Raw genomic sequence first — 27,670 nt, 5'->3', positions numbered from 1 at the left:
ATCATCTGGAAATTTTGTACGCATGGGACTGTGCAAAATTTACAGTGAGGAAAAGAGATCTGCCGCAGGCCTACCAAGTTTACCCACAGCCCTAAGATAGGACACAAAAATCTACAAATCATTTTTCATTTGAAAACTCATTTCAAGATTTTGTTATGATTTATGCTTCCTGCAAATTAGACAAAGTATCTTAACTTCTACAGTTGCAATATTTGATTGCCATCTCCAAGTTGTGTAGTGTGGAAGGGAATAGGGGGAAGCTCAAACAATCACATTCTGGAATATTGAAAACATGAGTTTACCACACTTAATAAAGACATGTCATAAGTGGCAAAATGCAAAAATCTTGAAATCAGAATTAAAAGACTGTGCTAGGTGTAGCAATCTTGTAGTCTTAGTGTGTGACCTTTCCTGATTGTACAGCAGCTACTTAAGTGATCTCTGATTCCAGTTGCCAAAATTGAAATGGGGACTAAATCTAAGTAAACTATCACACTTGTGACAAATCAGTGGGATTAAACATGGTTCAAAGATTTGGCAGAGAAACGGAAACACTTAATACAATAGTCGAGATGTCAGAATAGCTTTGGCTTAGCCTGCCAAATGCATAGCTGAATGAGAGGAGGACAGTAGATGTCACCGAGAGGAAAGAGTTAGGTCCTTTTCATGAACAGATATGTCTTAGATATGCCTAAATGTAGATTGATCAGTATATTTTTACATTGTATGTGGTGATGTTACATATTTCAAGTGGTTGAGACCCCAAAAAAGAATAATCTGCAGGTCATTCTTGCCAGGGTGTCTACGATGGATACTCACTGGTTCAGCACTATGAGCTGCAGAAAATATGTTGTGTCAATCTTTCAAAGACTGTATAATCTCTTCTTTTGTCCGACTGTTCAACACAAGGTGATGATTTAAAGATAGAATTTTCTTTATTATTTGCATCTGGCAGTCTGACTGTTCTTATTTGCCAATATCGCAGCTGATGTAAGAATGTGAAAAACATGAGACTGTAGAAATGCATTGATAGTGGAAAGCTTTTGTTTTTGGAACCTCACTTCCTATACTGGCTCTTTACGAAACAAATTTCTTAGTCTTCATAGCAAGGCGTCGGATTTCCATCTTTTATAAAAATAATTTGTTTTATGGCTTTTATTATTTTTCCCAGTGGTCTGTAAAAAGTGTACAGTGGTTAAAGACTATACTGTGGGTACTTTTGATGAAGCAAGATGACAAATCTTGTCATGCAAAAATACTCTTATTTGCTAGAGATACAGAATTCATGAGTGAATACAAAAAAAAAGATGTTTAAATTTTAATAAAATATTTGATGAAGGTCAATCGTATTCTTGAAACTCATCAAATCTAACAAGACATGAAAACTCCATACAGGATAACATTGGCCACAGTACTGTGAATATCTGGCAATCCCTACAATTTTTCAAAATTGTTTTGGAGAAGCAAGTTGTATGTTGCCAAAATTGATTATGATTTTGAAGATAGGGATGAAGAATGGTGAAATGAAAATGTAGAAGTAATTGTAAAGGTCATTGAGACAGAAGTCATGCGAAGATATCTAGAACAGCCAACTGTGAAAGGAAAAATGACTTTGGACAAACATCAAATAATCCACCCAGAGAAAAACAAAAGTATTAACGTTGAAAAAGAAGAAATTACACATATATTTGTTACAGATTTTGAGCTGAATAAGGAGAAAGTCAAGATGCTTATTCATATTTGAGCTGCATACAGTTTTACTAGAATTTTTAGGTCTATTTGCTATCAAGTGGACAAACATAGTGAATTGCATTTTACCAGCATATTTCTATGTCACATGCTAATACAGTGGAGGACTTTAAGAGAAAATAACAAAAGTAAGGAAGATAAAAGAATTTCTAAAGGTTGTACATATAATGCACAGAATATTGATCAAGTACTTAATGTATTAAGTAAAATTAACTATTACTGAAATTATTTTTCAGTATTATCTATAACAGAACTCTTCATTTCTTGATCCTTGACAAACAAGTTAGTGGCCTTCCAGCAGTGAGCACCATTACCTTGGCTTCAAGAAATCTTTTCACATTAAAAAGCTGCTGGTGAACCCTGCATTCAGTACTTTACACACGACTGATAATCTGCTCTGAGGAGTAAGGGTGTATGCAGTTGTGGAGCCTTGTTCTCTGCTATAGAATAGTCCTATGGGCAGCTGAATGAAGGAGAGATTTTAAACCTTGCTGTTCCTATCTGCTTTGCCAGTCCGTCTCTGCAGGAAGGAAGAGAGCAGGAACAGGACACAGCCTCAAAAATGGGATGCAAGGAAAGTACTAGAGGAGAAGAGCTTTGTTGTTTGGACTTGCAGCCAATTGAACCAGAAGTCTGGAGCATGAAAACCTTTTGAGGTTGGAAACTGGGTGTAGGTGACCTTGAACAATGCAAAGGAGGTGTTTGTAGGGCAAAGATTCTCACGTCCTGAAGGTGGCTCAGTTACAATGTCTTTGGTACTACTGGGGTAATTAAAGTAATGTTGAATTTTAGGATTCTATGATACTGGCTGGGTGGAAACCAGAAGAAAGGTCTGAGGAGGTGAAATTTGAGCTGAAGGAGAAGAGAGAAGAAAACCAGAAGACCTTGCAAAAAAAGGAATGATGCTTTTTATAGTGGGAGATGGGTTTTGGTTTATTGTAAAAATGAAAGTTTGTGCTTGTAACAGTAAGGAGGTTTGATAGTAAGAGATGTGTTTTGTTGAGAGAAGCAACATCAGATGCAGTAAAAAGAGAAGGGAACATACAGGAAATGGAGCCAGGAAATGTAGGAACACATATCTCTTAATCCTATTTAATGTGTAAACAGGAGTATGCACACATACATGCACACACAAACTCCTAAGGAAGAGAAGTAAAGTTCCTGGAAGCCCCACTGAGTTGCTCCTTTCTTCCTTACTATACTTCCTTTCTTATCATTGTAATATGGGGAAATGGAACTGAGGCAGGGTCAAATAGCCCATATAACCCTTCTCTTCATCCCCCTTTCTGGGAGGGAGGCTCTGGTCTCTGATTTACAGTGTAATCATGTTCTCTAATTAATAATGTGCAGCACAGGAGAAAGAAAATCACTTACCGTGGAAAAATTATGTTATAAATTTAAGGGAAGTATGAACATGCTGTGAGATTACAATTTCCATACATTGTCTAACCTTTGATATCTCTCCGCTGGTATATTTTAGATCATGATTTTCAGAGTGATTTGATTCAGCTTAGTCCTTTGACCAGCATTCATTCAGCCAGCCTATGTTTTCCCTTCTGCAAGTTACAAGCATCAGACATCACATATCTGCATGTAGTGCCTTTAGAAAAGAGATTTAAAGCCTTAGAAATATTGTTGCGCACAGGAGGTGCACAGGGTGGGTGAGATAAAATAATTGGTAGCAACTCTTCTTTATAGGTAAACAGAGGCCAACACAGCAATTTAAACCCTAGAGCCCTCGGGCAGAACCCAAGGTAATGTTGTGTTAGCAGTGCCTTTTGGTAAGTGAGTAGTATATATCAACTCCTGTATGGTCTTTTTTGGTGTAGTTGTTATGACTGTAAACAGATGGGAAAGAAGAGAAAGCAGTAATATAAGAAACATAATGACTGGAATTTATTGACATTTTTTCTTTTAAAATATTTCCACACGTTGAATGTTGCACAATAAAGTGGATCATAGGAAATACATCATTGATTATGTCATTGTAAATCATTTACAGGTGAGAGATATTTTGTATTATTACTTGTGCAGAGTCCAACAGAGTCTTGAGATAAAAAGGCCAAATTGGAATTTCACTTGATGGAGTCCTGCACATCAGATCCCCTCCTATCTGGGGCTGCCAGTAATGCAGCAGAAATGCCAAAATGAGAGGTATTAGGTAGAAAACTCACAGCAGCCTGCTTTTCTGGAACTGGACAAGATGAATCAGGTAATCATTTGCATATACGTATATGTACAGTGTTGGCATTGTGATGTTGAATACAGGTGAAATGGCTTTCTTATATGTGAGAACTGATTTTTTTTCCCTTGCTGTTTCATAGACCTAGTGCAAGAGAAAAGTCAAGCTTGCATAAAGAGGGACTGAAGATTGTCAGGTATGTCTGAATCACAGTGCCTGAATCACAAAACCTTAATAGCAGAATTTGAAATGTTTATGAATTTTCTAGAATATGCACTGTCTCTAGCATTGTTCTCCATTATTAGATTTTTATTACTATTTTTTTTGCTGGAATTACTATCTCTTCAACTTCTGTAAACATTTTAAGAATCTTTCCTGTAAAACAACAAAACAAACAAAAAAGTAGGTGAACCAAGGGGACAAGAACATCTGTGAAGAGTTATCCTCAGCTTATTCGTCGTACGTGCTTTTGTGTCATTAAAACGACTATGATACAGCAGCTGGCAGAATATGACTTCTCTTAGCTTCAAGCAGATAGTGACAGGAAAGTGAACTGAGACATGATATACCGAGTCTAATTTATCATACTATTTTTCTGCCTATGAAGCCTGAAACAGTGAAGTGTTTAGGTTGAAATACTGATCAAATTTGCTGTTTCTAGAGGATAGCTTTCAGGTTCAGTGGAATGGAGTGGGAATCAAAGAGCTGTTAAACTGTCAGTAGCTGTCAAGCTGTTGGCATCCCGAACTGCTGGAACAAAATAAGAAAACTTTTTCTGTGCCTAGAACGCAAACACTTTCTTCCAGAAAATGTAGGTAACGCAGCTACAACAGAATCCCTAATTATTTAGGCAAATGTTTTGTAATTGTGAAGCTATTCTAGCAATGTGAAACTAAACACAGCTCTCAGAATTTCAGTTTTTCAGAGTACACGTAATTCTAAAACAAATCTTTCAGCTGATCTTAAAGAGGCCCATTAATGTCCTCCACCTCTTCCATCCCACTGTCAAGCTGAGACTGTTTCCTTGTATGAGTGATATTCTTTGTAAGGGTCTAAGTGTCCTGGTGTAATGAATATTATGTATATGTTGGAAATTTCCACTGATTTCCTCTATGTTTGTTCTCTGCAGAACCCACAATCATCATCCCAAAATATTCCAGAGAAAATGATTACAGAATTTGGTGAAAATCTCCTTTTTCGTTGTTTTTGGAAGAACATAGTGACCGGTAAAATTTACTTTTGCACATACAAGTCCTTTGAAAACATGTTTGTGGAAAGAACGAAGTGACTGCATAGTTTAATTCAAGACACTTCAATTTCAGAGGAAATTAAATACCGCTGAGGGAAGGTTAAGGTTAATTAGGTGAAAGTTCTTTAAAAATACTGCAGAATCACACTGAACCATCACGCTGAACATGCAGGGCCTAATCCAAAAACTGCTGAGGTCAGTTGGAATCTTGATAATAATTTTCATAGGTTTTATATTAACCTCGTCTTTATTTTGTAGAGTTGTATTACGATGGCACTTTTTTTTAACCTCAGACTTCCATACTTCTACTTTCACACTTTTTGTAAATCTCTCAGTAATACTAGTTTTAATTTGATGTTCAAGTTCTTTTCATCCATGTGAGAAATATATTTATAACACAAATAAAAGCTGTTAAAATGTTACCTGAAGATGATGTACTCATAGCTAGAATATTCTTTCCAAAATTCAAGTTGTCTGATGGAATTATTTAGTTGTTTGACTCTAAATTATTTTAATAAACATCTGATGCTAATAAAATTGGAAGTTGTTGGTGTGATAGTCTGTGATCATTTAGTTGAACAACCCATCCTCTTAGATCTTTTTCCATCGTTTTGTCCATTATTTTCAGTAATCTTGAAAAGTTTTGGATCTACAGTTCTTGATGCCAAACATTTTAGGCCATGTGATGTCTCAGAAAACACTCTTATCCGTGACATGGCATTAGAAAGCATCATGTTTGTCTCTGCAGTGCATAGTTACAGGTTTAATAGTACGTCAAATACTATGACCCCATTCACACGATGGTGTAGATATGTGTAGAGCTATATGTTCCAAAACAAATTGGGAAACACTATCTTTAGTCCTCAGAGTTAGGTGCTTGTTGTTTAGGAATAGCAGAGAGCAGAGTGCTTGGCAGAGGAATTCTCCCTGGGCCATGTCCCAGCGAATGCAGCTTGTATCTTTGGAACACTGCAAGGAGTCACTGTGAACTGATCATGCTTTTTTTCAAGCTCTGACTATTCTGTAAAGGTTGGTATTAACGTGGCAAAATGTATGTTAAAAACACACTGTGGAATATTACTGCTAAAACTGTCGTAAACCCAAGGAGTGTGAACGAAGCCAAAAATGAAAGGGAAAACTTTCTCTTCTCAACGTAAGGAATGTAGACTGGGCAACGACCTCTGGGGCTAATTTAGAGAATTTGAAATAGCTGATTCAAAATGTGTGGAATAATCTCACACAGAGAACTATATACTACTAGCATTTTGATATTTTGTATACAATAACAGTCTATTTAATCAGATTATAAAAGAAAATGATGGCTGCCTGTCTGCCTGTGTCCAGAGGTGTTTTTGTAACCCATTCTTATGTGCTTCTTGTTCGTCATTCAAATTGTCATGTTATTTAGTAACCATGGAGAAGTAGGGAGGGATGCCTGTTGGACGAATTTAGATTTCTCCGGATGAGTGCAAACCAATTTTTGAGAAAAATGAGAAAACATTTCCTAATGTAAATGGTACTGTCACTCCCTTATATCATCAGTGCAAATGGATTTCTTTCCAGATCATCTGAACTGTATAATTAGCATATTGTTAAAGCATAGGTTTAAAAGTGCAAAAGCGTGTATATTTTTATGATTAGAGTTAAATGAAATTATGTCAAAGCAACCGGTATGCATAATGTGTTGGTCATATAGAAACAGGTGAAAAGTTTTGGTAGGAACTGTAGAATCTTCTGACAACCTTGCCACCATTTTCTCTTAAAATTATTCTGTGATAAATTTGTTTTTTTAAATCTACCTGTGTTTTGAATAGGAATGCTTGAAAAGAAATACGAACAACCATTGCTCCTAAAATGCTGTGGCCCTTCCAAACGGCTGTGGCATTTTGAGAAGGGGACAGCATTTGGAGTCATCTATCAGTTTTCTGTGATTGTCACTTTCACAGTTTACGTGAGTTTGGTGCTTTGATCACTTTTCACTTTTCAAAAAATCTCTTAAATGTTATTTTTCTATTCATATTTTCTTACTGTTTTGAGTGTTTTGGTTTATACAGGTAGGGACTGATTTGATATAAATCATCTGGCAATCACAGTTTGCTTTCCATTGCTTGGAACTATTTTCTGAACAGTTTGTATGCTTTAGACTTCAGAATTATCCGTATGCCATATTACTCAACAGCATTTTAAAGAAACAGTATGGTTGCTGGTTTTAATTCATTTATCTTGCCTGTGCGTTTAGAGTTTGTATAAAATGTAACTTCTCCATCATGTCACAAAAAGTTATTGCACTCTTGGGTTAGTGAATTCAAGCAGCATGACATAATAGACTAGCAAATATGGCCTTGTGTCGTCTGATGATGATCCAAATCCACCCACTTATCTTGATCTGCCTATATTGTTAACAACATAGGATGTCACACAACAAATTTTTCATTTTAACTGTTCTTTATGTACAGTGCAGGGTGGAATTTACTTTTTATTGCCTTTCTGAGAAAAGTATCATACCTCTCAGTGAAATAATGGTTTTGTCAGGCACTGGTATCTTTACTGTATAGTGCTTTTAAATTCTACACTATTTATACCAAGCTATCTTGGCTTAGGACAGGCGAGACGTGATACCTCTGTTTCTCCATGAAAATGCTTAAGGCTTTATGGGTACAGAAGATATATAGTTGATATGATAATTATATGTTCTATGTTGCTGGTTACAAATAAAATACTTCTGTTTTTCCAAGGGCTCCATGAATGTGCAAAATATAAACAGCTACTAGAAATGACTGACAAACCTAAGGCTTATACTCAGTCTTAATATTGATTTGCATGCCTCTTCCTTCTGTCATTATACTCGTTACTAAGTGTACACATTGATTTGTTCTTACAGGTCATGTAAGAATTACATTACCAATTACATTTGGTCATGACAACAAAGAACAGCAGTAATTTTATGGCATGCACCGTTACTGTTTTGTTGTCAGAAGTCTAAATGGATCATTGTGAAAAAAGTCAAAGAGTGGTACATGATTTTAAAACTGAATGGGGTCACTGAAGAATCTATCCTGGGATGCAAAATAGGTGACATATTTGTCCTGGAATGACATCAATAAGTGGGCTGCCATTCAAATGGAGATAATTTTTCTATGGTCAAAATATTTGTAGCTGGAAAATAACAAATTAGAAAATGAGATTTATGTATGTTTCAGTGGCAGGTGATAAATGTTCTGTGGAGTGAAAGATTTTCTTCTTTATGTTGCATGTAATGTTTTGGAACAATTGCACTTCTTAATATTTCAAATAATATCATTTGTCATTTTGTGAGTATATCTAAGTGATAAAAAAGTATATAAGTATTCTTCTACATAAATTTTCTATATAACTTTTTATCATACTCATTACTTCAAGAGTAAAAACATATAATGAAATAATAATTTAGATAAATTCTAAAATTAAATGAAAGCAATAACCTCAAACTTCAAATAATGTATATTAAAGTAGTCTTCTCTTCCTGTCTGTCTTTTTACTTTATTCAGAGGATACAGCAGCTGAGCTCTGTTTAACTATACTCAAAAATGATGTGAATATCAGAAACATGATCAACTCCCCATTGCCAGCCTGCTTTCTAGAAACAAAAGAGGTGCAACGTACTTGAAAAGGGTGTCCCTTTCAGAATGCTAGGATGTAATATGCTTTGCTGTATGTGTTACTAGATCACCTAAGAAACTCCTGGTTTCTATTGACACAAAGTTTCTTTTGTCCTAGATACTTGTGTGTGTGTGTGTGTATATATATGTATGTATGTGTGTATAAACATATATACATATACACACACACATACACACACAATTTCAGTCTCCACAATCTCTCTGGGTTACTTGCTATCTAAAAAGCCAGGTCAGTAAAATGTGAGAGGAAGGAAGTATTATTACTCCAGAGTAACAGAGATTGCGAGTGATTTTGGAAGCTCCTTGGGAGTTAGGCTTAGATCCAATTGAACAAGCCCAGATCTTTCAAGATTATAGCTAGCATGTTTGCTGCAAGACTGGATCTTCTCTAAAATGCATACGTATCTCATTTATTTGATAGCTTCTTAGATCTGTTTATTGTGATATGTGTGAAAAGGTACTATGTGGTAGAGAGCAAAGGTTTGAGTTATGGATTTATAGGTGTTTTTTAGGTACTGTCTTTTGAATATCTGTCTATCTCTTAATTTCATAAAACAATTTCTAGGGTTTTTTTATTGGACATCTGAAGGAAAAAACAGCATAAGCCTATGGAAAGTATTTAAGCATGCTGTGGTCATTTCTGGCAGAGTTAAAGACTTTATAAGCTGTGTGCAAGTATTTATTTACTTTTATACATGTATTTTTATGTGTGTACGTGCGTGCGTAAATGAAGGTGTTAATGTACAACTCAACCATAGCTCTGATTTACTTTTTTCATAAATGATCTTTTTATTTAGAGCACTAACATATATAATATTTGCTTGCAAAAGGGGTGAAAAGAGTATAAAACTTACATACATGCAGTTTAAAATTATTCATTATGTTATTAGTGCTTTCTTCTTTATCCCTTTTAAATCAGTATAAAGTTTATGGACATGGAATTCCCTTTTGCTCTGTTATGACCTTAATGCTTCTACAGTAATTTGAAAGGCACATGCTGGTTTTAGTCCACATGCTTTCTAGTTTCAGCTTAAGAGTGACATACAATATGAAATCCACTGTTTAATCATTTTCCTGAATCACCATATTTTTAGCTTCTCTGCTATCATCAAGAAATCATCCCAGCTTTTTTTTTTTTTTTTTTTTTTTTTTTTTTTTTTTGGGGGGGGGAGGGGGTTTAGTCTTCATTTATTCTTGCTATTAGACATATCCTTAGTTTATTTCAGTTGTATTATTATTTATCTGATGCAGGCAAAGTGGTTGGTGGTTTTAGAAGCAGGTGAAATCTGACCCCTGCCTTCTAGGAGACTGCAGGCCAATTCAGGCACAGCGCCTCAGAGTTTGCTAGTGTTACTTGGAGATAGTTTAGGAATCTTTTCGTGGTTTTGAGAAGAGACTTGAAAGCATCTATCTGTTCTGAAGAAAGACTTGAGAAGAGGGAAATGTGTATTTGAAGAAGGGCACCTGATTAAATAGTGAAAATAAACATTTTCCTACATTTTATTAAGCTTCTACTCATGATAAAAGTTTGAATTTTTTATTTCCAAATGAGAAGTGTGACATTGCTATTACTTCTTCATCACTTAGCACTGGAATGCTGTGATGTTCTCTTTGTGGAAATCTGCTTTCACACTTAGATGTTGTACTATTGTAGAAAATCATTCATTTAATAGCTGTCCTGTCTACTAGTATTTGGAGGAAGAGGTCATTTTGGAGATTCTGTCTGTGGACTAGAAGATAAGATCTTTTGGAATATCCATTGAGTGCATGAAGTATAGAGTTCGCACAGCCGCAAGGAAAAGAAATACTGTAATAAAAATATATAGTAAGAAAGATGCTAGTACCACAGTTATTGTTAAATCTACCCTGTGTGTTAGGTATGTTCACACTGAGTCATAAATAGTTTTTCTGCTGAATAAATTAGTCTGCTGTGGGGCACCATGCTCCTGTGCTTAGGTACAGTCAAGGAAATAGACAATTTGGACTCAAGATGATATCTGATGACTGGGACAAAATGTAGGTATTTGTCAAAAGTCTGTGCTGCTGGATTGCAATTGATGGCAGTAGGAAGCAGATTTGGAGAAGCTGAAGGGAGGAATTAGGCTTGATTGGCAAATGGCCTCTGATTGATAGGGAAAGACAGAAGTCTAGGAACCGGTTGTGAGAAGCGAAGCATACGTACCTTATTCTTACTGCTTTCCTGACCTCTACATTTGGATATTGTGGGAGGCAATCACTGGGAGCTTGAGTGTGACTCAGTGCTTGCCATTCATATGAATGCAACAGTGAGTCACTTAGGCAAGAGGGAGATGGGAAGTGGCAGATTGTCTGGACAAGGAACTAGTGTCTAGGGGGACAGAAGATGGTAGAAATCAGGCATTTATGATAAAATCTTGTCATCAGAGTGGTTCAGGGCTTACGGAGGCTTTACTGAAGTTCGAGCATTTTCTGAGACTTGAAGGCTGGATTTTGAAATAATTAATTACACCCTTGGATATATAAAAGTGGGCTTTTTTTGTCTAGATTGTTTTATCCTTTTAAGTTAATATATTATATACCCTTTTAATATACATTGTTAAATGAGATTAAAAATATGGGAAAAATAGTAGAGCACCTACCACCCGTAAAACCGTACTTCCCTGAGTACTTACCATTCTATGACTCTATGAAATTGTCTGTGCTTTTTGGAAGGGGATTGTTAAGTCGAAAAGTATCTCTACATTAAAGTTGTTGTGGCTAAAATGAAGATTTTTCTCGTCACTTGAGATTTTTGGGTTGATGTATGTAATTTTTTGGTGAGAGAGGAAGAACAGATTTTTTTAGGGGAGTTGTTTTGTTTTATTTTGGAAGATACCAATTTTATCAGTAAGGAAATGAAGGATGTCAACCTACAGCCTTTTCACTGTTAGCTTGCTGTGTGCTTTACTACTACTACTCAATATACTTTGTACTCAGGAACAGTCTAGACTTCTGTTCCTATATTCTTGTAGTACTTTACTATTAAAAGATAATAAGCTGCTGTAAACTGACATTATTATTTTTAAATATCATAGTACAGGGACAGTTTTAATGCTTCAAAGACAAAATAATTCTGTAGCCCAGATATATTTTGACTTGTAATTCCTTTGATCTGTGTTGACATTGCCTATTTAATGGCTGTGCCTTGCCAGAAATACTTTCCTGCTTCTTCAGAATAACAAGTTTTATATATGAATTCTGTGAAATTTTCAGAAGCAATGATTTCAACTGCTAGAGGAAGTTAGGACTTCTATTCTGTTGCCAGCATCAACTCACTGTGAGACCCTGAACTTCTCATTTAGGATAAATTTTTCATTAAGGCCACAGAGGATTTGGACTTGTTTTCAGTCACTGGCTGCAGAGGTAAAATCAAGGCTATAAGAGTTAGACCAAGACCCCAAAGGAATATAGATACTTTAGATCTTTGAATATGAAGATATTGGCATTAACTTCTATATATCTCACTTCCCCATCAGAAAATAGAGATGATAAAAATATTTTACATATTTTATACACTTCTTGATTCATATTTTTAAAGCACTATAAAGCTGATTCCAAAAGATAATTTCAAAGGCATTGATTATGAAAATGCATACTGTCTTCTATAAACTATTTATTTCCTGGGGAAAATACAGTGGCACTCTTAAATTCAAAATTATTTGCAAATGGGACTGACATCTGATATTATGCAGAGCTGCAAAAAGCCTCAACACTAGTTTCTCCAAAATTATAAATCTTGCTAATATCACGTCACTGCAGTTGTCACTGCTTAATGGAATACTTTTAACAGCTAAAATGCTAGACTGTCTATCCTTTCTTTTATATTTATTACAGATGATATACAACAAAAAATATATAAATGATTTTAGATAAAAGAATTAGAGACATAGTTCTCCAGGCAGTCAAATAAACTAGTCTCTGTAGCTGATGCCTTGGTCATCTCATGAATGAAAATGTCATAGTGTTCTTCTTTTCTTTTGCAGCTCTGGAAATGAAACTTTTCCAACTTTCTGTAAGCCTTTTTTTTCGTAAGGTTAGTTATCACAGAATACCAATTTAAACCAACCATTGTAAAAATAGACTCAAAGCTTTGATTATCCAGCTAGAGCTCAGTGAATACTGAGTAGTTAGTGTGACATTTTGTAACCAGAGAGATTTCTATAATTAACTTCACTAACAAGTAACAGTATATTACTGAGATAATGAATGAATTCTCATAGGAATTTGATCTTTTTAAAATTTGCTGTTTAGATAAAATGATGATACAACAGCTTAAATATGAAGAGAAGGCTTTTTTTTAAAGTGTGTGAAAATGTGCTAGGGAGAACTAAAATATAGAAGCCTTCCATGTTCGAAACCACCACATTGTTTGAAAACACTCTTCAGTACCTTTCACTGGAGAGCCTAAATTGCTTCCCAGAGCTTTGCAGGGTGCTGATGAAGTCTTTCCTCATACAGGTGAACCGAGGCGTAGAGGTTTGGGACTTCTTTTCTTTCTTCCTTAATTTGCTCCAATTTCCGGTGCTTTGCGAGTATGCAAAGACCACTATGGAGAGGTAGATATAACTGCTCATAATCTAGCTCCAGGGGGATAACGTGGTGTAGTCTCCGTGCTCCTGCCCTGGGACATGCTGCTTGTGCCAGCCAGAGCTTCTCCCCAGTCACTGCAGCTGGGGGGCGTTTAGAGAGTCTGCAGTGCTAAAAGGGAAGGCTGTAAGGCAAAATAATTTGTCATACACTTTGCTACTTGGCTCACGTGACGCCGTTGGGACTTACTCGTGTGAAGGTCAAGATCATTCCTGTACAGAGGGCTGCCTCAAGGCCAATATTCTACTTAAGTCTTATGTAAGCCTCAGAGTAGGATTTAAGTAGTGCACAGGACTTGTGCTCAGTCTCTGTTCAGGGGTTTATTTCGCTCATAGTTACATAGTCTGCCTTATAAATGGGCATCATTCCTTATACTAGCTTCAAACTCTTGGCTATGTTAAGATATAGCAGCATGTGCAATTCACTGTGATGGTCCAAACTGAGACACTGAAGAAGCAAGTGAGGGTCCTACGGTACACGGCCAAGGACAGTAGCCGTTCTCTCTTCCTCTGCAGCAGTGGTGAAAAGCTGTGTTGGTCATTGCCGGTACTTGATCACGGAAGATGTAGATAAGCACATAACTCATGAGTGCTGGAGCAGTGCAGAGCCATGTGTCTGTTATGCATGGCCATCCCCAGCAAGTGAAAAGAAATGATTAATTTGAATCTTGATATTGTACATTATAGCTATACTACATTTATCTCTATTTATAATAATTTTACTTTTCATATAAGTTATAATTATAATGGATGGAACTATACATGCATGCATACACTGGAACGTGGCGTTCAATCTCCTTTTGTCCTAGTCCCCCTTTTTCCTCCCTAATCTCAACAGCAACTAGATCTTTCGGATGATCATACTAAACACTGATAAATTTGAGTCTGTCAAGATTTTTATTTTTTCTTGGATCTCTTCTCCTATATTGAAAGGAAATAGGGAAATCATGTTAAAGCATCTGCTTCTTTTGTAAGACATTTGGGGAGTCTGGCTTGTGTACTCTGAGCTAGAAATCAGCATCCAAGTGGTAGATTCATAGCTCTGAGCATGCATATCTGGTAGCAAGCAAATAACTGCATCTGCTGTTACACAAGTGAGAGATGAAAATAGATCCTTCTATCTCTAAGCATAAGTACCGTAAACTGAGAAGACACCACAGATACACTCACAGATGATCTCACTGCTCTTGCTTTCAGAGTTAATAAGAATACTTTCCAAAACATTTTTGTTTATTTAATACATTTCACAATGTTAATATTAATACAGTTGTCTTAATATTAAAAGTTAACTTTAGTTGCTTGCTGCATTCACTAACAACACAGGCTGCCTTGATGCTTGTCACCTTTTGCAGGTGAAAGAGAAATCCAACAATATTGTCTAAACATGAAAACACTTATTAATTACATTTTATTTAAATGTTTTATTTATAAATAATATTATCCAGATCTAAAAGAAAACAGTAGCATCTTTCTTCTAAAAGGATTCCAAGAAGTCCTAGAGAAAGATTTATGTAGGCGATGATGAAGTGCTTAATTTTCCCTCTGCAGAATAGCTTCTGTCTCAGGAAAGGCTTGAGTCTGAGTTACATAAGCTTTATTTTTAATTCTCTGCGCTTTCTATTGTTTTCCATACAATGCTCCATACACTTCTTATTGTATTTTAGCCATATAAAGCAATTGAAAAACCAAACAGACTCAGGGATGAAATGTCTTTGCATATATCAGGGGAGAACCCGCACACAAAGGGACATTTATCAGGGGCGGCTGTTCCTCTGCTGAGGAAAGAAGCAAACCCAAGAGTCCAGAAGCAGATGATGATCTTATCAAGAAAACCCTCTTCAGTAATACCATCAGCCTGCTGTTGCCAAGTCTAGCATTTCTGTATCATGTTTATTTGTGATGGAGAGAGGGAGGGAGCAAAGCTGTGCAAGTTACATGTGACTGGCATAAAGTAGCTACTCAACCCACTGGGTCTGCACAGTGTTATAATATAATTGGGAATCTTTTCTGCCAGTATGGAATATCCATGTAAGAATGGAGTTTATGTTATTCCTCTCAAAGGAAACTGCAGGGGGTACAGCTACACTTCAGCTGTATGAATTCCTTTCTGATTTGGGGGATTTTTTTTTTCATATTTTTGTAAATATTCCTACTTTATTTTTTCCTGAATGCATAGTAACACACCTTTTGGACAATGATACCGAAAATTATTCAGAAATCCCAAAATAATCATTTTTGCTTCTTATATAAGATTTAGGCTGTGTAAATGGAGGTGAAAATTGCTCTGGTAGTAAGCAAACTCAAAACTAAAGGTTTGGTTACTTCTGATTTCATCACAGGATCAGAACTTCACCATGATGGCCTGTCTTGACTTTCATTGAAAACTTAAGTTTTAATTTTCATGTATTTGTGTCCAGAGCTGAAGAAACCTGAGCATGTTAAAATCATTTAAATAGATTGCTGTTTGACCTCATTATGTTGGGTTCATGCACAATGTGTTGCATGCCTGTGTCGTAGTCAATGAAGTCATTGAAGTTGGATGCATAGTAGATGTAAACTGGTATATGTCTTTCACAGGTTTTTAAGATAATTGGGAAGATAATTTTTTTTTTGTAAAGGATGTAGAGGCTGTATTTTGATTTTAAACTGATACAGATGTTTTCAGCACTGTAGGTCTATGCTCTTTTAACTTGAGATGAAATCTTGTTTTTCTATCAAGTTCTCTAGATTCTTGGGTTTGATGGTTTTCTGTTATTTAATTTTGCCTCTCCAACTGTGTTTTAGATGCCTAGAACATCTGATGGTCTAGGGAGTCATATAACGTACAAAGAACAGAGAGCGTGGGAGATCAGTCAAAAATTAGTTTTGAAATTATAGGAATGTGAGGCACTATCGAAATCTAAAATTGTTCCCTTTATGTTTATTTTATGTAAGCAAATGAAGATGAGTCAACTTTATAAACAGAATACAACTTTGAATTTTTGAAGTGTCAGTTGCATATGCTTCTGTTGAAACTATGGTCTTTAGAAACTGTGCCTGTGTTGTGAGACATAATACACCTTCACGTCACTGAAGTTACGTCTGCACTACAGTCAGGAATCTGGATCATCTTTTGTACGTGTACCTAAAGCCACATTAAACAGGCTTGCATTTAGACACACTAGATGTACTACACTGTATCAGTGTAGTAGTGTTAGCTGGAGCTTAATGAAAACAAAATGCAGGTTATGAACTTCTCTTTCAGGAAAGTTTCACAGACTGCACTGAGCTACATGATAATCTGGCTACTTGGAAGTAGAGAATAGTATGGACCAGATGTGAAGTGAAATCACATCACTGAGTGCAGTGTAGACATACTTTTAAGTGTTCAGTTTAGCCAGGGTTCAGTTACTCAAGAAAATACTACAATAAGTTTGGGGGTTTTTTTGGGTGGTTTAGCTTACGTTAAGCACGTATAACAACATGCATGTCTTGATGAAAAAGATATGTTTTTTTTTTATTTTGTCCTTGTGTTTCAGACTTGGGAGTATACATGTTTTCTTTCACTCCTGGGAGCTTTCTCTCTCCCTCTTTTCCTGATTATCTTCCATTCCCATTTCCCAGGATGTGTCTTTGTATCACAGTCAGACCCAACTTGGATTGTCAAATGACTCCTTCTCCAGACTCTTGCTCTCTTGCCTTCCCCTACCCCAACCCATGGTCTTTTTGTGTGTGTGTGTGTGAAAATCTTTGTGCAGTCTTTCCCTCGCTTTGAGAAGGTGCTTTCCCTCCCTTTATTGCCTGTGGTAGGACAGCGTTGTCGAAGGAAAAGCTAGCACCTGGATTCTGCCATTGGCAGAATTAGTAGCAGGTAGGAAAGATAAGCTGTGTTTCTGACTTCGGGGGCACTAAAGAGAGGCAGGGAGTATCATAATTTTTGATACAGAAAAGGGAGAAGCCTTTTTATTGGTCTTTCTTACCTGGAGTTCGCGGCTGCACTGTGGGAGCATCGGCAAGGTGGAACAAAGCTAGCAAGTTCAGCTGGGGGTGAAGCAGCATGTGGCAGCTTCTCCAGCTTTGTGTTTGTGATCTGGACTTGATTCTAAGGGTAGGCAAAGGAGAAAAGTTACCCAGAGCAATAAATAGTTGTGGGTCATCTTTGTGTCTATTTTGCTCATGGCCAGGTTGACCTTACTGCTTAGGAGTGATGGGACCAGGGAGATTGTTGTGGAGGGTGGCACCTACCTCAGAGAAAGGAAGGAGGTGGCTCTGTCACTTCCGCCGCCGCTTCTGCTCAGTGGCAGCAGAATAGCAGCCCTCTGTCCAGGGTGACTCTACAGAGCTTTCAGTCCCCAGTTTACTCCTTCTACCATCCTTCTTGTCTTATGAGTGGCCTGGCCCTATTTTCTCCTTTTTGGGCAGCAAAATTCAATTTTGCCATTGCTTCTGAGCAACCTACGCTATGTGTTTGTACCAAAAGCACTGTAAATACAATCTTCATTGCAAAATATATTCTAAAATTTCTTTTGAAACTTGATTGTAAATTAGTCCATTACTGCATGAACACCACTGTGATCGTGTCTCATGTGTGTGTGTTTTTCCAATAAGATGGCTATAGTAGGCATTTGTATCCCAGAGCAGGCGTGCAGTGCTGCAGAACAGGTTTTGCCCTGGCATCTGCCAAGTCTTCTCACTCCGGAGGCAGTGCGCTGCAGGGTGGGTAGAGCGCTATCCGCAGTGGAGGGGTGTGAGCTCACATTCATTCACAGGCTGGATTAGGTAATGCAGTGTGTTAAATCCGTGTGACAGACGACACGCTAAGGTTAGATAATTGGCCGTTTTCGTAGCACAGCTGTATGAGCTGCCCTGTTAACCACTATTCTTCCACCGTAGTGGCGGCAGCTTTGCAGTTGCTGCTGGAAGCAGCAAGCGTTCATTCATCAAGAAGCGCCATAGCTTAGCATGTTTTGAGTTACTGCATCAAATTCCGTTACTTGTTTTAGAGTTTTCGGCTATTGAATGAATCCTCTGGAAAGGAAATGTTTCTGTTTTGCCACCTCCATTATGTTATCTTTTCCAGTGCAATTACAAGCTAATTCAAAGCTCTTTGTGTTAGGCTAATAGCTTCTGATTCACTGCTGTCAGCCAGTACCTCTTTGTGCAATTTTAATACTGCCTGCCAGTGCCCCTACCACTTACCTATGAAGAACATTTCTACTTTGTGTGTGTGTGTGTGTGTGTGTGTGTGTGTGTGTAGAGGCTCATCATAGGCACATCATTAATGGAACATCAAAAAGATCCCATCTGTTAGAGTTACATATGGCTAAGATCACAATTATCAAAAGTCTTTTCTTTTTTTTTCATTCTTATCCTCACAATAAATGTAGTTGTCAGCAGGATAAGTTCACGCATCGGATAAGGTCACAATTTCATTTAGTGACAACTTCCAACAGCGTGAACTTACAAGGTTCGATTTATTAAAGAGTCAGAAAGGATAAGATCACTGCATGGCCAGCCTGATTTATCAGGGTTTGACTGGAGTACTTGAATAGAGAATGTCGTATTTCAAGTTTATGTTCAAAACTGTAGTTTAGTGTGTGTTATGTCTCAGAGACTTGAAAATTGAGGGAGGAGAATTTAGACGAGGTATCTCAATAATGCAGCTTATGTCTGCCAAGCAAGTGTACAATCATTGTATATGAGAACTACCTTGTTAAGTATCATGGAAGTATAAATGGGATAGTTCTCTGCATTGAACTGTTGTGTGCAAAAGTACCTGCACTAGATAGCTGTAACAGAGATGATCACCAGTCAAATATTAATCTCTGATTCTTCCTGTGCATGCAGCAAGGGAAGCAGACCTTGGGATTTGGGCTTGGCAATGCTTATGAACTTCTGAGAGTGCTTTTCACTCACTCAATCTGACTTCAGGGCAGTCTTTCTTTGAAACTGCAACATATACCATATCTCTGCCATAAAAAAATACTCATTGAAAGAGCTAAGTGGCTCTGCATAGAAAATACACAAAGAGGAGCCATTAGCTAGTGGAAATAGGTAGAGCCCTATGATGTCAAGTAACCAATCTCTAATTATAGCAGAGGAAGGGCTTTCTCATTCTTTTTCTTAACTGGCTCCACTTAGAAAGCTGTTCCTGATAAAAAGCTGCTGTCAAAGCTATCAGTGATTTGCTTAGAAATGTTAAACATTTATAAACCTGGATAAACTTATTTCTTAACAAAGTAGTTCTCTCTTTCTCCTGCAAAACTTTGTTCATCATTCACCTTCAGATATTGACTCCCTTGTTTCTTATTCCAGAATGTGGGCAGATGGATGAAAGCCAGAATTATTGTATTCAAAAATACCATTTACAGTTGAATTCTTCTGGTATTTGAACTACGGTCAAGTCCTGTTAAGGGCCAAAAGCTTATTGGGTTCTGCAGTATGCTGCATATTTTCTGGATTTTTTTAAAATTATCATCGTTTTTCTGCAGAAGAAGAATTTAAAGTGACCTCTCTACCTCCGATGTCCCTATGTGGCATCCCTAAAACAATATGTTTATATAAGGAAAAAAAAATCTAAATTTAGTACTTTCATTCTGGTTTTGTATCCACCAAGGTGGCCTAATATCTTAAAAGCCATGGGATGTTTTGTTGCTGTAGCAGTGAGTCATGACTTGGGGCTTCTTTTACAGTGCAGCTATCATAAGTCTTTGAGTAATCACAGACTTTAAAAGTATGCTACATCAACAAGATAAGAGAAACAGCCCACAGCACTAACAGCATTATCTTTTACCAAAATTGATTAGCCCATACTATGTGTCTCAAATATTTTGTATAAACTTACTCAGTAAGCTGGAAATAAGTGTTCCTGAAGAACAAGCTGAAAAAAAATATTTACTCGGTAGCAAGGAAAACTGAGGTAAATATCACTAAAAAGAATGTCTATTAATTCATTTTTTTTTACCCAACTTTGCAAACCTTAGAGTCAGGGCATTGCTTCCTTTGTACTTGTATTTCCCAGTGCTACTTCTGTTTTGCTTTTTGCTGTACCTCTCAGTAGAAGAGGCAGATGAGGGATCTGGGATGAAGGCAGCAGAATGTAACTGCCTCTCTGACTTTGCCGTAGGAATCATGAAGTATATCACATACTTCATTCCAGGGGTGTCTATGAATTCCATGTGCTTAAATTTACTATTAAGTGAAAGATCTGGTGTTCTGTATTGAGGTGGTCTGCTGCAAATACGATCACGAGAAACTGCTGTGTTCAGCACAGAATTTTCTGCTCGCTTTTGGGCTGGAGCACCGAGTTAGGAAGCTGTAGCAGTCTTCCGTCCTTTATCTGGCTTCATTTTCCTCCAGTCTTTGGAGTCTCCATGGACAGACACCTCTGAAAAATCAGTGCCAGTTGAGTCTTTACACCTTTTACTGTTAGTGGTGATACGGCAGTAAAACCGCCGCTGCTCATCCCTTCCCCGATGTGTGTCAGGTAGTGTGTGAAGAAGGTGCTGAGCAGAGGTGCAGAGGACACTAGCTACAGAGCCCTTCCGACTTGTATCTGAACTGCTTCTGAGACTGAGGGGGCGTAGTACTCCTCCTGGCCTTCCCGACCGCTTTTTCAGATGTTTGTAATTACAAAGCCACAGCCACTGGGAGAGGATCTCTTCCCAAAGCAAACAAGCTGCTGTGGGGCTCAGGTGTGGCGCTTGCCGCTTGCCCTGTTTAAAAGCCCTCTGCACACAGGAGGCCAAATCCTGAGCGCAGCGGAGCCCCGTTCTTTCCATTGGGCCCATTGGCTGCCATCATTTCCGTATCATTTGCCAAACCTAAAATTCCCGAGGAGCAAAATGTTGTAAATGAGTGCAGTGAAGTTGGAGACTCCTGCTCCGTGGTCGGAGGAGGATTTTTAACAGTGACATTTGTAATCTTTCTTCTGCAAACCCTTGTACCAGCCCCTGGCTTTCCTCTGCTTAGGGCAGACAAAGGAACGTATCCAGTGATTTTACAAAAGGGGTAAAGACTCAGGCTCTGGTTAAAAAAAAATTTCGTAGACCTTGCTTTGTAGCAAGTCTTTTTTTTTTTTTTTTTTTTTTTTTTTTTTTTTTTTTTAATACAGCTTTCATAGTGGTAATTTGTTTCCCCTAAACAAACAAAGATTTCAAATAAGAAAAATACTTCTGTCAAGAGTTAAATTGTAACACGCTGCACCTTGTACAATCATAGCTAAAGCGCATTCGTTTGCTAAAACACATGGGCAGGTTGTCTTTCCCAACTCTAACACTTGTATAGCCCATAGCTTTAAAACCGCTCCTGACAAAGATGGCCATGGATTTACTGTTTCTGGAAAATTAGGATCACAGGAAAAAAAGTTTGTGATGCAAAGTGTTTTGTAACCCTGTAATCTACTACTCTCTGTTACGATGTTCTCAGAGGGCAAAATTACAACGGTTTCAGTACAATTTAGCATAATGTTACTCCATCTGGAGTACATTTCAGTATATTTATATATATATATATATATATATATATATATATATATGTAAATAGATAGCCCAAATTACAAATTGCAACTGTAATAAGAAAGAATAAAAGAAATGAATACACATTAACTTACTCAATTTACAATTAAAAGCAAAAAAAACACAGTTTGGGAAAATGAATGCTTGTTTTAATGTCTGCCTCAAGCCTAAACTTATCTTTGCTAACTCATCTTTAAAGATAAGGTTAATATTGCCAATCTTATTTAAAATATAAAATATGATGATGTGTACCTTAAAACTTAGGTAGGTTTTTGGATATCACTGGATGATCTGCCCTAAGTTTGTCATTCTTAATCCATTAAAAGACAGGCCTGCTTGTAAATCCACAGGTACAGATAAGGAGTCACTGTTTGACTGAGTCTGAACCCTTTTCAAATGAAAAATGTCAGTGGCAGAAAGGGAGGCTGAATTATTTTTTAAAAGGGTTTTCAAAGATTCTCATGATTCCTCTGGTATCAGTTAAATGTGACATGTCCATAGACATGGCTGTTTTTTAGTGTGTAAAAGCAAGCAAATGCTACAGTTTTCATCTTTCTGTAGAGAGAAAATGCTGCAGTGTATGTAAGTGATCAACATGTTGCCTTGCAATACAGGAATGATTCCTGTCTTCTATAATTAACATATAAAAATATTTTTTTTAATTAATTCAGTTTGTGACAACATGCTTGTGAGGGGAGGAAAATATATGTTTTACTCACACACACACACACATATATTTATGCACACATGTATACCACGTATGAATTATATGTAATTAATCTATAGCCTTTCCTGTTTATGTAGTGCCTTTTAAAATACCATAGCACCATCATGATGAGAATTCACCCACAAACATATACAAGCTTTTGTGAACTGGTGCAGCTGTATTTCACAGAACATTTGACATCCCAGTTTGCAAAAGGGATCTGGTGAACCGTTGTAAATCGTTTTGTAATCTGCAATGCTCGGAGGTGAAATTCAGATTTCTTTGCTTGAAAATGGAAGCTGGAGCCAAATCTTCTCTTTGGAAAATGGTCAAGATTAACTCCTAAGGACGAGGAAAACCTTCCCCGTGCGACTGCAGCGCACATGCAGGCGTTCGTGGGAATGGTTGGTTTGGGGAAGTATGTGGAGGCTGCTTGCGAGCCAGCAGGAGTTACTCACTTCCTCCGGCCCAAGGCCGATCTCTCCGCAATTGCCAGTTCTAAATCTGGGACGAGTTTACTTATTGCCTAGTTGGACTTTGCGCTGTTTGTGCGGAAGCACGGGGCTGATTTGGGGTAGAGTTGTTGAGAAGGGACGTACTGAGGCAAAGGGCAGGAATTACTGTTTTCATCTGATTGATATCGCAGTGGAAGAAGACCGTATGTGGAAAACAGGTAGGGTGAGACCATGGCTGCAGTGAAATCTGCATCAGCTCCGTTACACACTGCAGCAAAACCAGATTTTCAGCCTGAACACCTTGCAAGGCCAAAGCCTGGAAGAATGACAGCACATAAAAATTGATTCAGTGTCTAATAAGAGAAACAGAGATCAGTCCCCCATCTTCCCCTCCTTAAAATTTGAAGACAAAATTTATTTGCATTGCTTTTTCTAAAATGTTAGAAATTTTGTATATGAACATAACTGTTGCTACATTTGTACCGGAAAAATTTATTCACAGAAAAATAGACTATTGAAGAGACTACTTTGCAAAGAAGAGTTGTCAGAGGTTTTTTCTTAAATAAAATAAAATAAAAATATTGGGAGACAGGTGGTAGAATTTTGTTTTTCCTTCTAAGGCAATGAACAATTGCTTGTTTGTATTTCTCGTTTCCTGCAAAAGAACGGGAAAGTTAATAGTAAGTTAAGCTAACACTTTAAATGTTAATGTTGCTGTTGCTACTTTCAAAAATAAAGTTCACTTAAAAAATAAATAAAAATTAGCTCACACAAAGCCACTTCAGAGAGGGAAAAAGAAATTATCACTCTCTATACTGCCCATCATTTTTAAACATTCGGTGTTAAAACCTTAATATAACGAATTACATTATTTTGAATCTAATTCTAAACTATTATTGCTGTAAAAGTTCATTTGGTTCAAAACAACTTTTTCAAATTCTAGTAAATGTATCTAGTAGCTCCTCCAACATCAGTGTAGTCACTCTGGATTTATATTGCTATAAATGCAAAAAAAAAGTATATCTCTAAAATTTTTAGTAGCTGAATGCTTCAGAATGTGGTCTTCGTGACAGTGAAAATGCATCAAGGAGGTTAATGCACCAGGTGTGCGTACTGTTCCAGTTTCTCTTTTTCATCTGTCACCTTCCCCCTCCTCAGCATTTCCTAAGAACTTTTGTGAAACCACTATTCTCACTCATTCCCGATGATTTACAATAAAAAATTCCTTCGAACTATAATGTGTGTGAAAAAATGCAAGAAAGGAGCGGGACTTTCTCCACCACATACGAATATAATTATAAGGAAAAAGGTTTGTTTTTCTTTTGCAGGATGACAAGATCAGTTGTTTTTCAGGCACGCCAAATTAATTCTCATTATACGCGTCCGCAGAACATTGTGCACGTAAAGCAAGCACAAAGGCAGAGGTGCTTGTTGTCAAGGCACAAGTGCAAGTCCTCTAAACATTGCTTGTTTTCTTTGTTTGCAGGAGAGTTGGAGATGTTCCAGAAAGACGGGGAGCGCAAGATTCAGAGCCGGCAGCAGCTCCCGGTTGGAACAACGTGGGGGCCTTTCGCTGGGAAGATGGACCTGAATAATAACACCTTGGTATGTAGGCGCTCGGCGACGCTTGGCTTCGTTACGTTGTGTGTCATTCTGCAGGGAATAGCCTGGGTTATTGCTCAAACAGAGCATTTCGAAACAGGCGTTGTTCGCTCTCACGGACAGTCGTGTCTGGATCTGTTCCGACCAGGTCAGCTGTGGCAACCATCCACGTAAAGTTATTTGGAGCACAGGTTAATAATACTAAACTAGTTATTTTATAGAAGAAAAATGTCACTTCTTTGTTTACTAAGCCAAACCAGCGCTTTTTGGTTTTAATAAAATACCTGATTTTGAGTGCAGTTTTATAAGTTTCTTAGCATTAGTTGCTGAGAATTTAATTTGTATTAATGTATGATATAGAAAATAAATAGGTGCATTAATTTATACTAAAGTCCATTAAGTTTGCCATAATGTTAAGGCTACTGAACACAGCAAGATCTTTCAGCAATTTAAAATTACTTTGAAATATATTGAAAGGCACCTGTTATATAATATATTCATTATTCTTTATTTTATTATAATTGCAGAAAGTATATGGGCCGTAGTACTTATAAGTAATGCTTTCCTGAACTCAGTTTAGTGCACTGAAAATCATGTTGTTCCTAGGTCTTCATTTCATTTTTGTTTGTGCTGATTTTAAGTCTGAGCTTCAGTATTATTTATGTATAGTTCAGATTAATTTTGTGACAACATCCGTAAAGGTAACCCTTTAATGGAAAAATAAACAAACATATGTAGCAGAAGAGTTTTAGAGAATCCCAGAATTTACATTACCCTGTAGGATACTGCTAAAGAAGTGTTTATTCTCAGCTGTATCGCAATTTGATACTCCAGATTTTGCATGAACTCATTAACATAAAGAACTGTGGAACTATTTTACTGGAATCTGTTACATACATTTGGGGTAGATACAACTCGGCTACAAAGTGAGAAGTTGAACTTCGAAAAGTCAGGAGTATTCCCCCTCCCCCCCAGCACTGGAGGACCTGAACAGAAGCGATGCTAGCGCTCATGGGTGGGAAGTGCTGAGCAGCTGAACGTATCGGAGCCAGGGTGATGTGGACGGGGCAGCTGGGATCTCTGCCTCCTCCCTGGAGAACCTATGGCTATAAATTGGCGTTCAGTTTTTAAAAGCTTGCTGGATAGTGTGCATATAACTTTCTGTAACTATGCTTCTTGAAGTTGTAAAGAGGCTCTATATTTTTATGGGTACACAGTAGCCATTTAAAATCTTGATTTTAAATGTGCTAATGAGTTACTACAGAAAATGTCATGGAAACTTGTCTAAGTTTGCAAGAGTTCAACATTCCCAATCCAGGGCAGATTTCCCATTCAGTTACCTGAGCAAAGGATGGATTTTCAAAAGTGCCGGATGCTCAAAACCTCCTGTTGTTAAGAAGGAAGGGACTGTTTGAAAACCTGTCTCCATTTGCTCTTCTCCATCTATTATATTTCATTTCTGTTTCATCATCTGTTTTGTTTTTAGTCTATCAGCACTCACATATTGTTTTTCATAAAATATTGTTTGCTACAACTAGCTGTAATTGAAATAATTTGCTAAGGTTTTACCACTATTACTCTCGTCAGTCTTCTTGCAATAGAAACCTTAGTCATTGTCCACATAATACATAAAGAAAAATGTTCATAATATGTTGCCCCTCTTGCTCTGTCCACTTCTACCACTCCTTCAGGTATATAAGACATAAAGCAAATATTTGAATGTGGGAGATGATGGAGACTGACTCGTAACACCGAAGCTATTATTATCAGACATCATTGCTTCATGTAGGCAAAATGCATTTTGAAATCAGAAAAAAAATTGTAAACAGAATTCTCGTCCTTATCAATGTTCTCCTGCTCCCTAAATATTTCTGTCCTTTGAGATATTCAAAACTCACAGAGTATGATCCTAAGCAATCTGATCTGACTCCGAAGTTGGATCTAACTTGGAATTTGGCTCTGATTTCAGCAAGAGTTTGGCCTCGGTGACCTCCAGAGGTCCCTTCCAGCATGAATTTTTCTATGATTCTAAGTACTGTTTCTCTTTCCTGAATATCAGAAATGCTTCCTGTAATCATACCTTTTTAAAAATGCTTTGTAAAGAAATGTAAACCTTTTCATGTATTTCTTTTAATTTACTGTTTAAGTAACACAAACCCAGTGCCAGCTTCTACATATTTTTTTTATCTTCTTTTCTTGAAATGGTTCTGTTTTATTTATGATCTTTCTGTTTACTTGACACAATTGATTACTTTTCTCACTAGCATACATGCTCTTTGTTGTTTATAAGAGGAGCTATGTTTGTTTGCTTAAGTTATTTATATCTGTTTTTGAAAGCTCATTTGGGTAAAGTTTTACCTCCCTAGGATTTAATCATAGTTTCACATCAGCTGCTGACAGCTGATTTAGTCCATTTCTGAATGAGAACTTCAAACATTGTGCTGTTATCAAATAATCTTTGGAGAAAATCTTTTAAGTTTTGGTAGGGAGAGGAAAAAACATTTGGTGAACCTCAGGTGAGTGGATATCACAATTTTTGCAATCAGTTTCTTTATTGTAAAGTGTATTTGTGGCTGGCTACAAGTGTCTTACCTGTCTTTACTTGAAGTTTAGCGGTGGCTTGACACTTACTCTGCCTCACAGGATTCACTTACCTAACTATAACAGGTTACTGTTACAGTGCTATGTATGGTCTACTTGCTAGCTTTTTGCTGAAGCTCTTCATGTTTCAAGCAGTGCTATGGTGCTGAATACAGACTCATTGCTGTTGGCTCAGGAGATTCAGCAAGCTAATTAATGCAGCATGATAATTAACTGAGTCACTGTGTCAGATGTCAAATACTTTTTAGATCTTTCAAATTTCTGTCTTGAAGAATATTGCCAATATACATCTCAGAATAATGTAAGGCTGGGTACCTTTACCAATGGATTTAAGTGCTCTTTCAAGTTGTGGGGGAAGTGGCTGTTGC

The 27,670-nt window shown here is 37.1% G+C and overlaps 1 protein-coding gene and 1 long non-coding RNA gene across 3 annotated transcripts in view; both read left to right on the top strand.

Annotated features, from left to right (window-relative positions):
* Positions 1 to 27,670, top strand: part of ZFPM2 (zinc finger protein, FOG family member 2) — a 313,230-nt gene that overhangs the window by 132,977 nt on the left and 152,583 nt on the right. For both annotated transcript variants that reach the window (XM_062570439.1, XM_062570438.1), the window contains one exon: positions 24,586 to 24,704. In XM_062570439.1, the coding sequence (XP_062426423.1) occupies positions 24,586 to 24,704 (119 nt within the window). The remainder of the gene's footprint in view (positions 1 to 24,585; positions 24,705 to 27,670) is intronic.
* On the top strand, positions 3,791 to 5,492 carry LOC134137451 (uncharacterized). The gene is made up of 3 exons (XR_009957703.1): positions 3,791 to 3,961; positions 4,074 to 4,127; positions 5,061 to 5,492. It is a non-coding gene; the product is annotated as an uncharacterized LOC134137451 (long non-coding RNA).

Source organism: Rhea pennata, chromosome 2 (genome assembly GCF_028389875.1).
Source record: "Rhea pennata isolate bPtePen1 chromosome 2, bPtePen1.pri, whole genome shotgun sequence".
Lineage (NCBI taxonomy): Eukaryota > Metazoa > Chordata > Aves > Rheiformes > Rheidae > Rhea > Rhea pennata.
The sequence above is the reverse complement of the archived record's forward strand: the minus strand, read 5'-3'. Positions and strand labels throughout refer to the sequence as shown.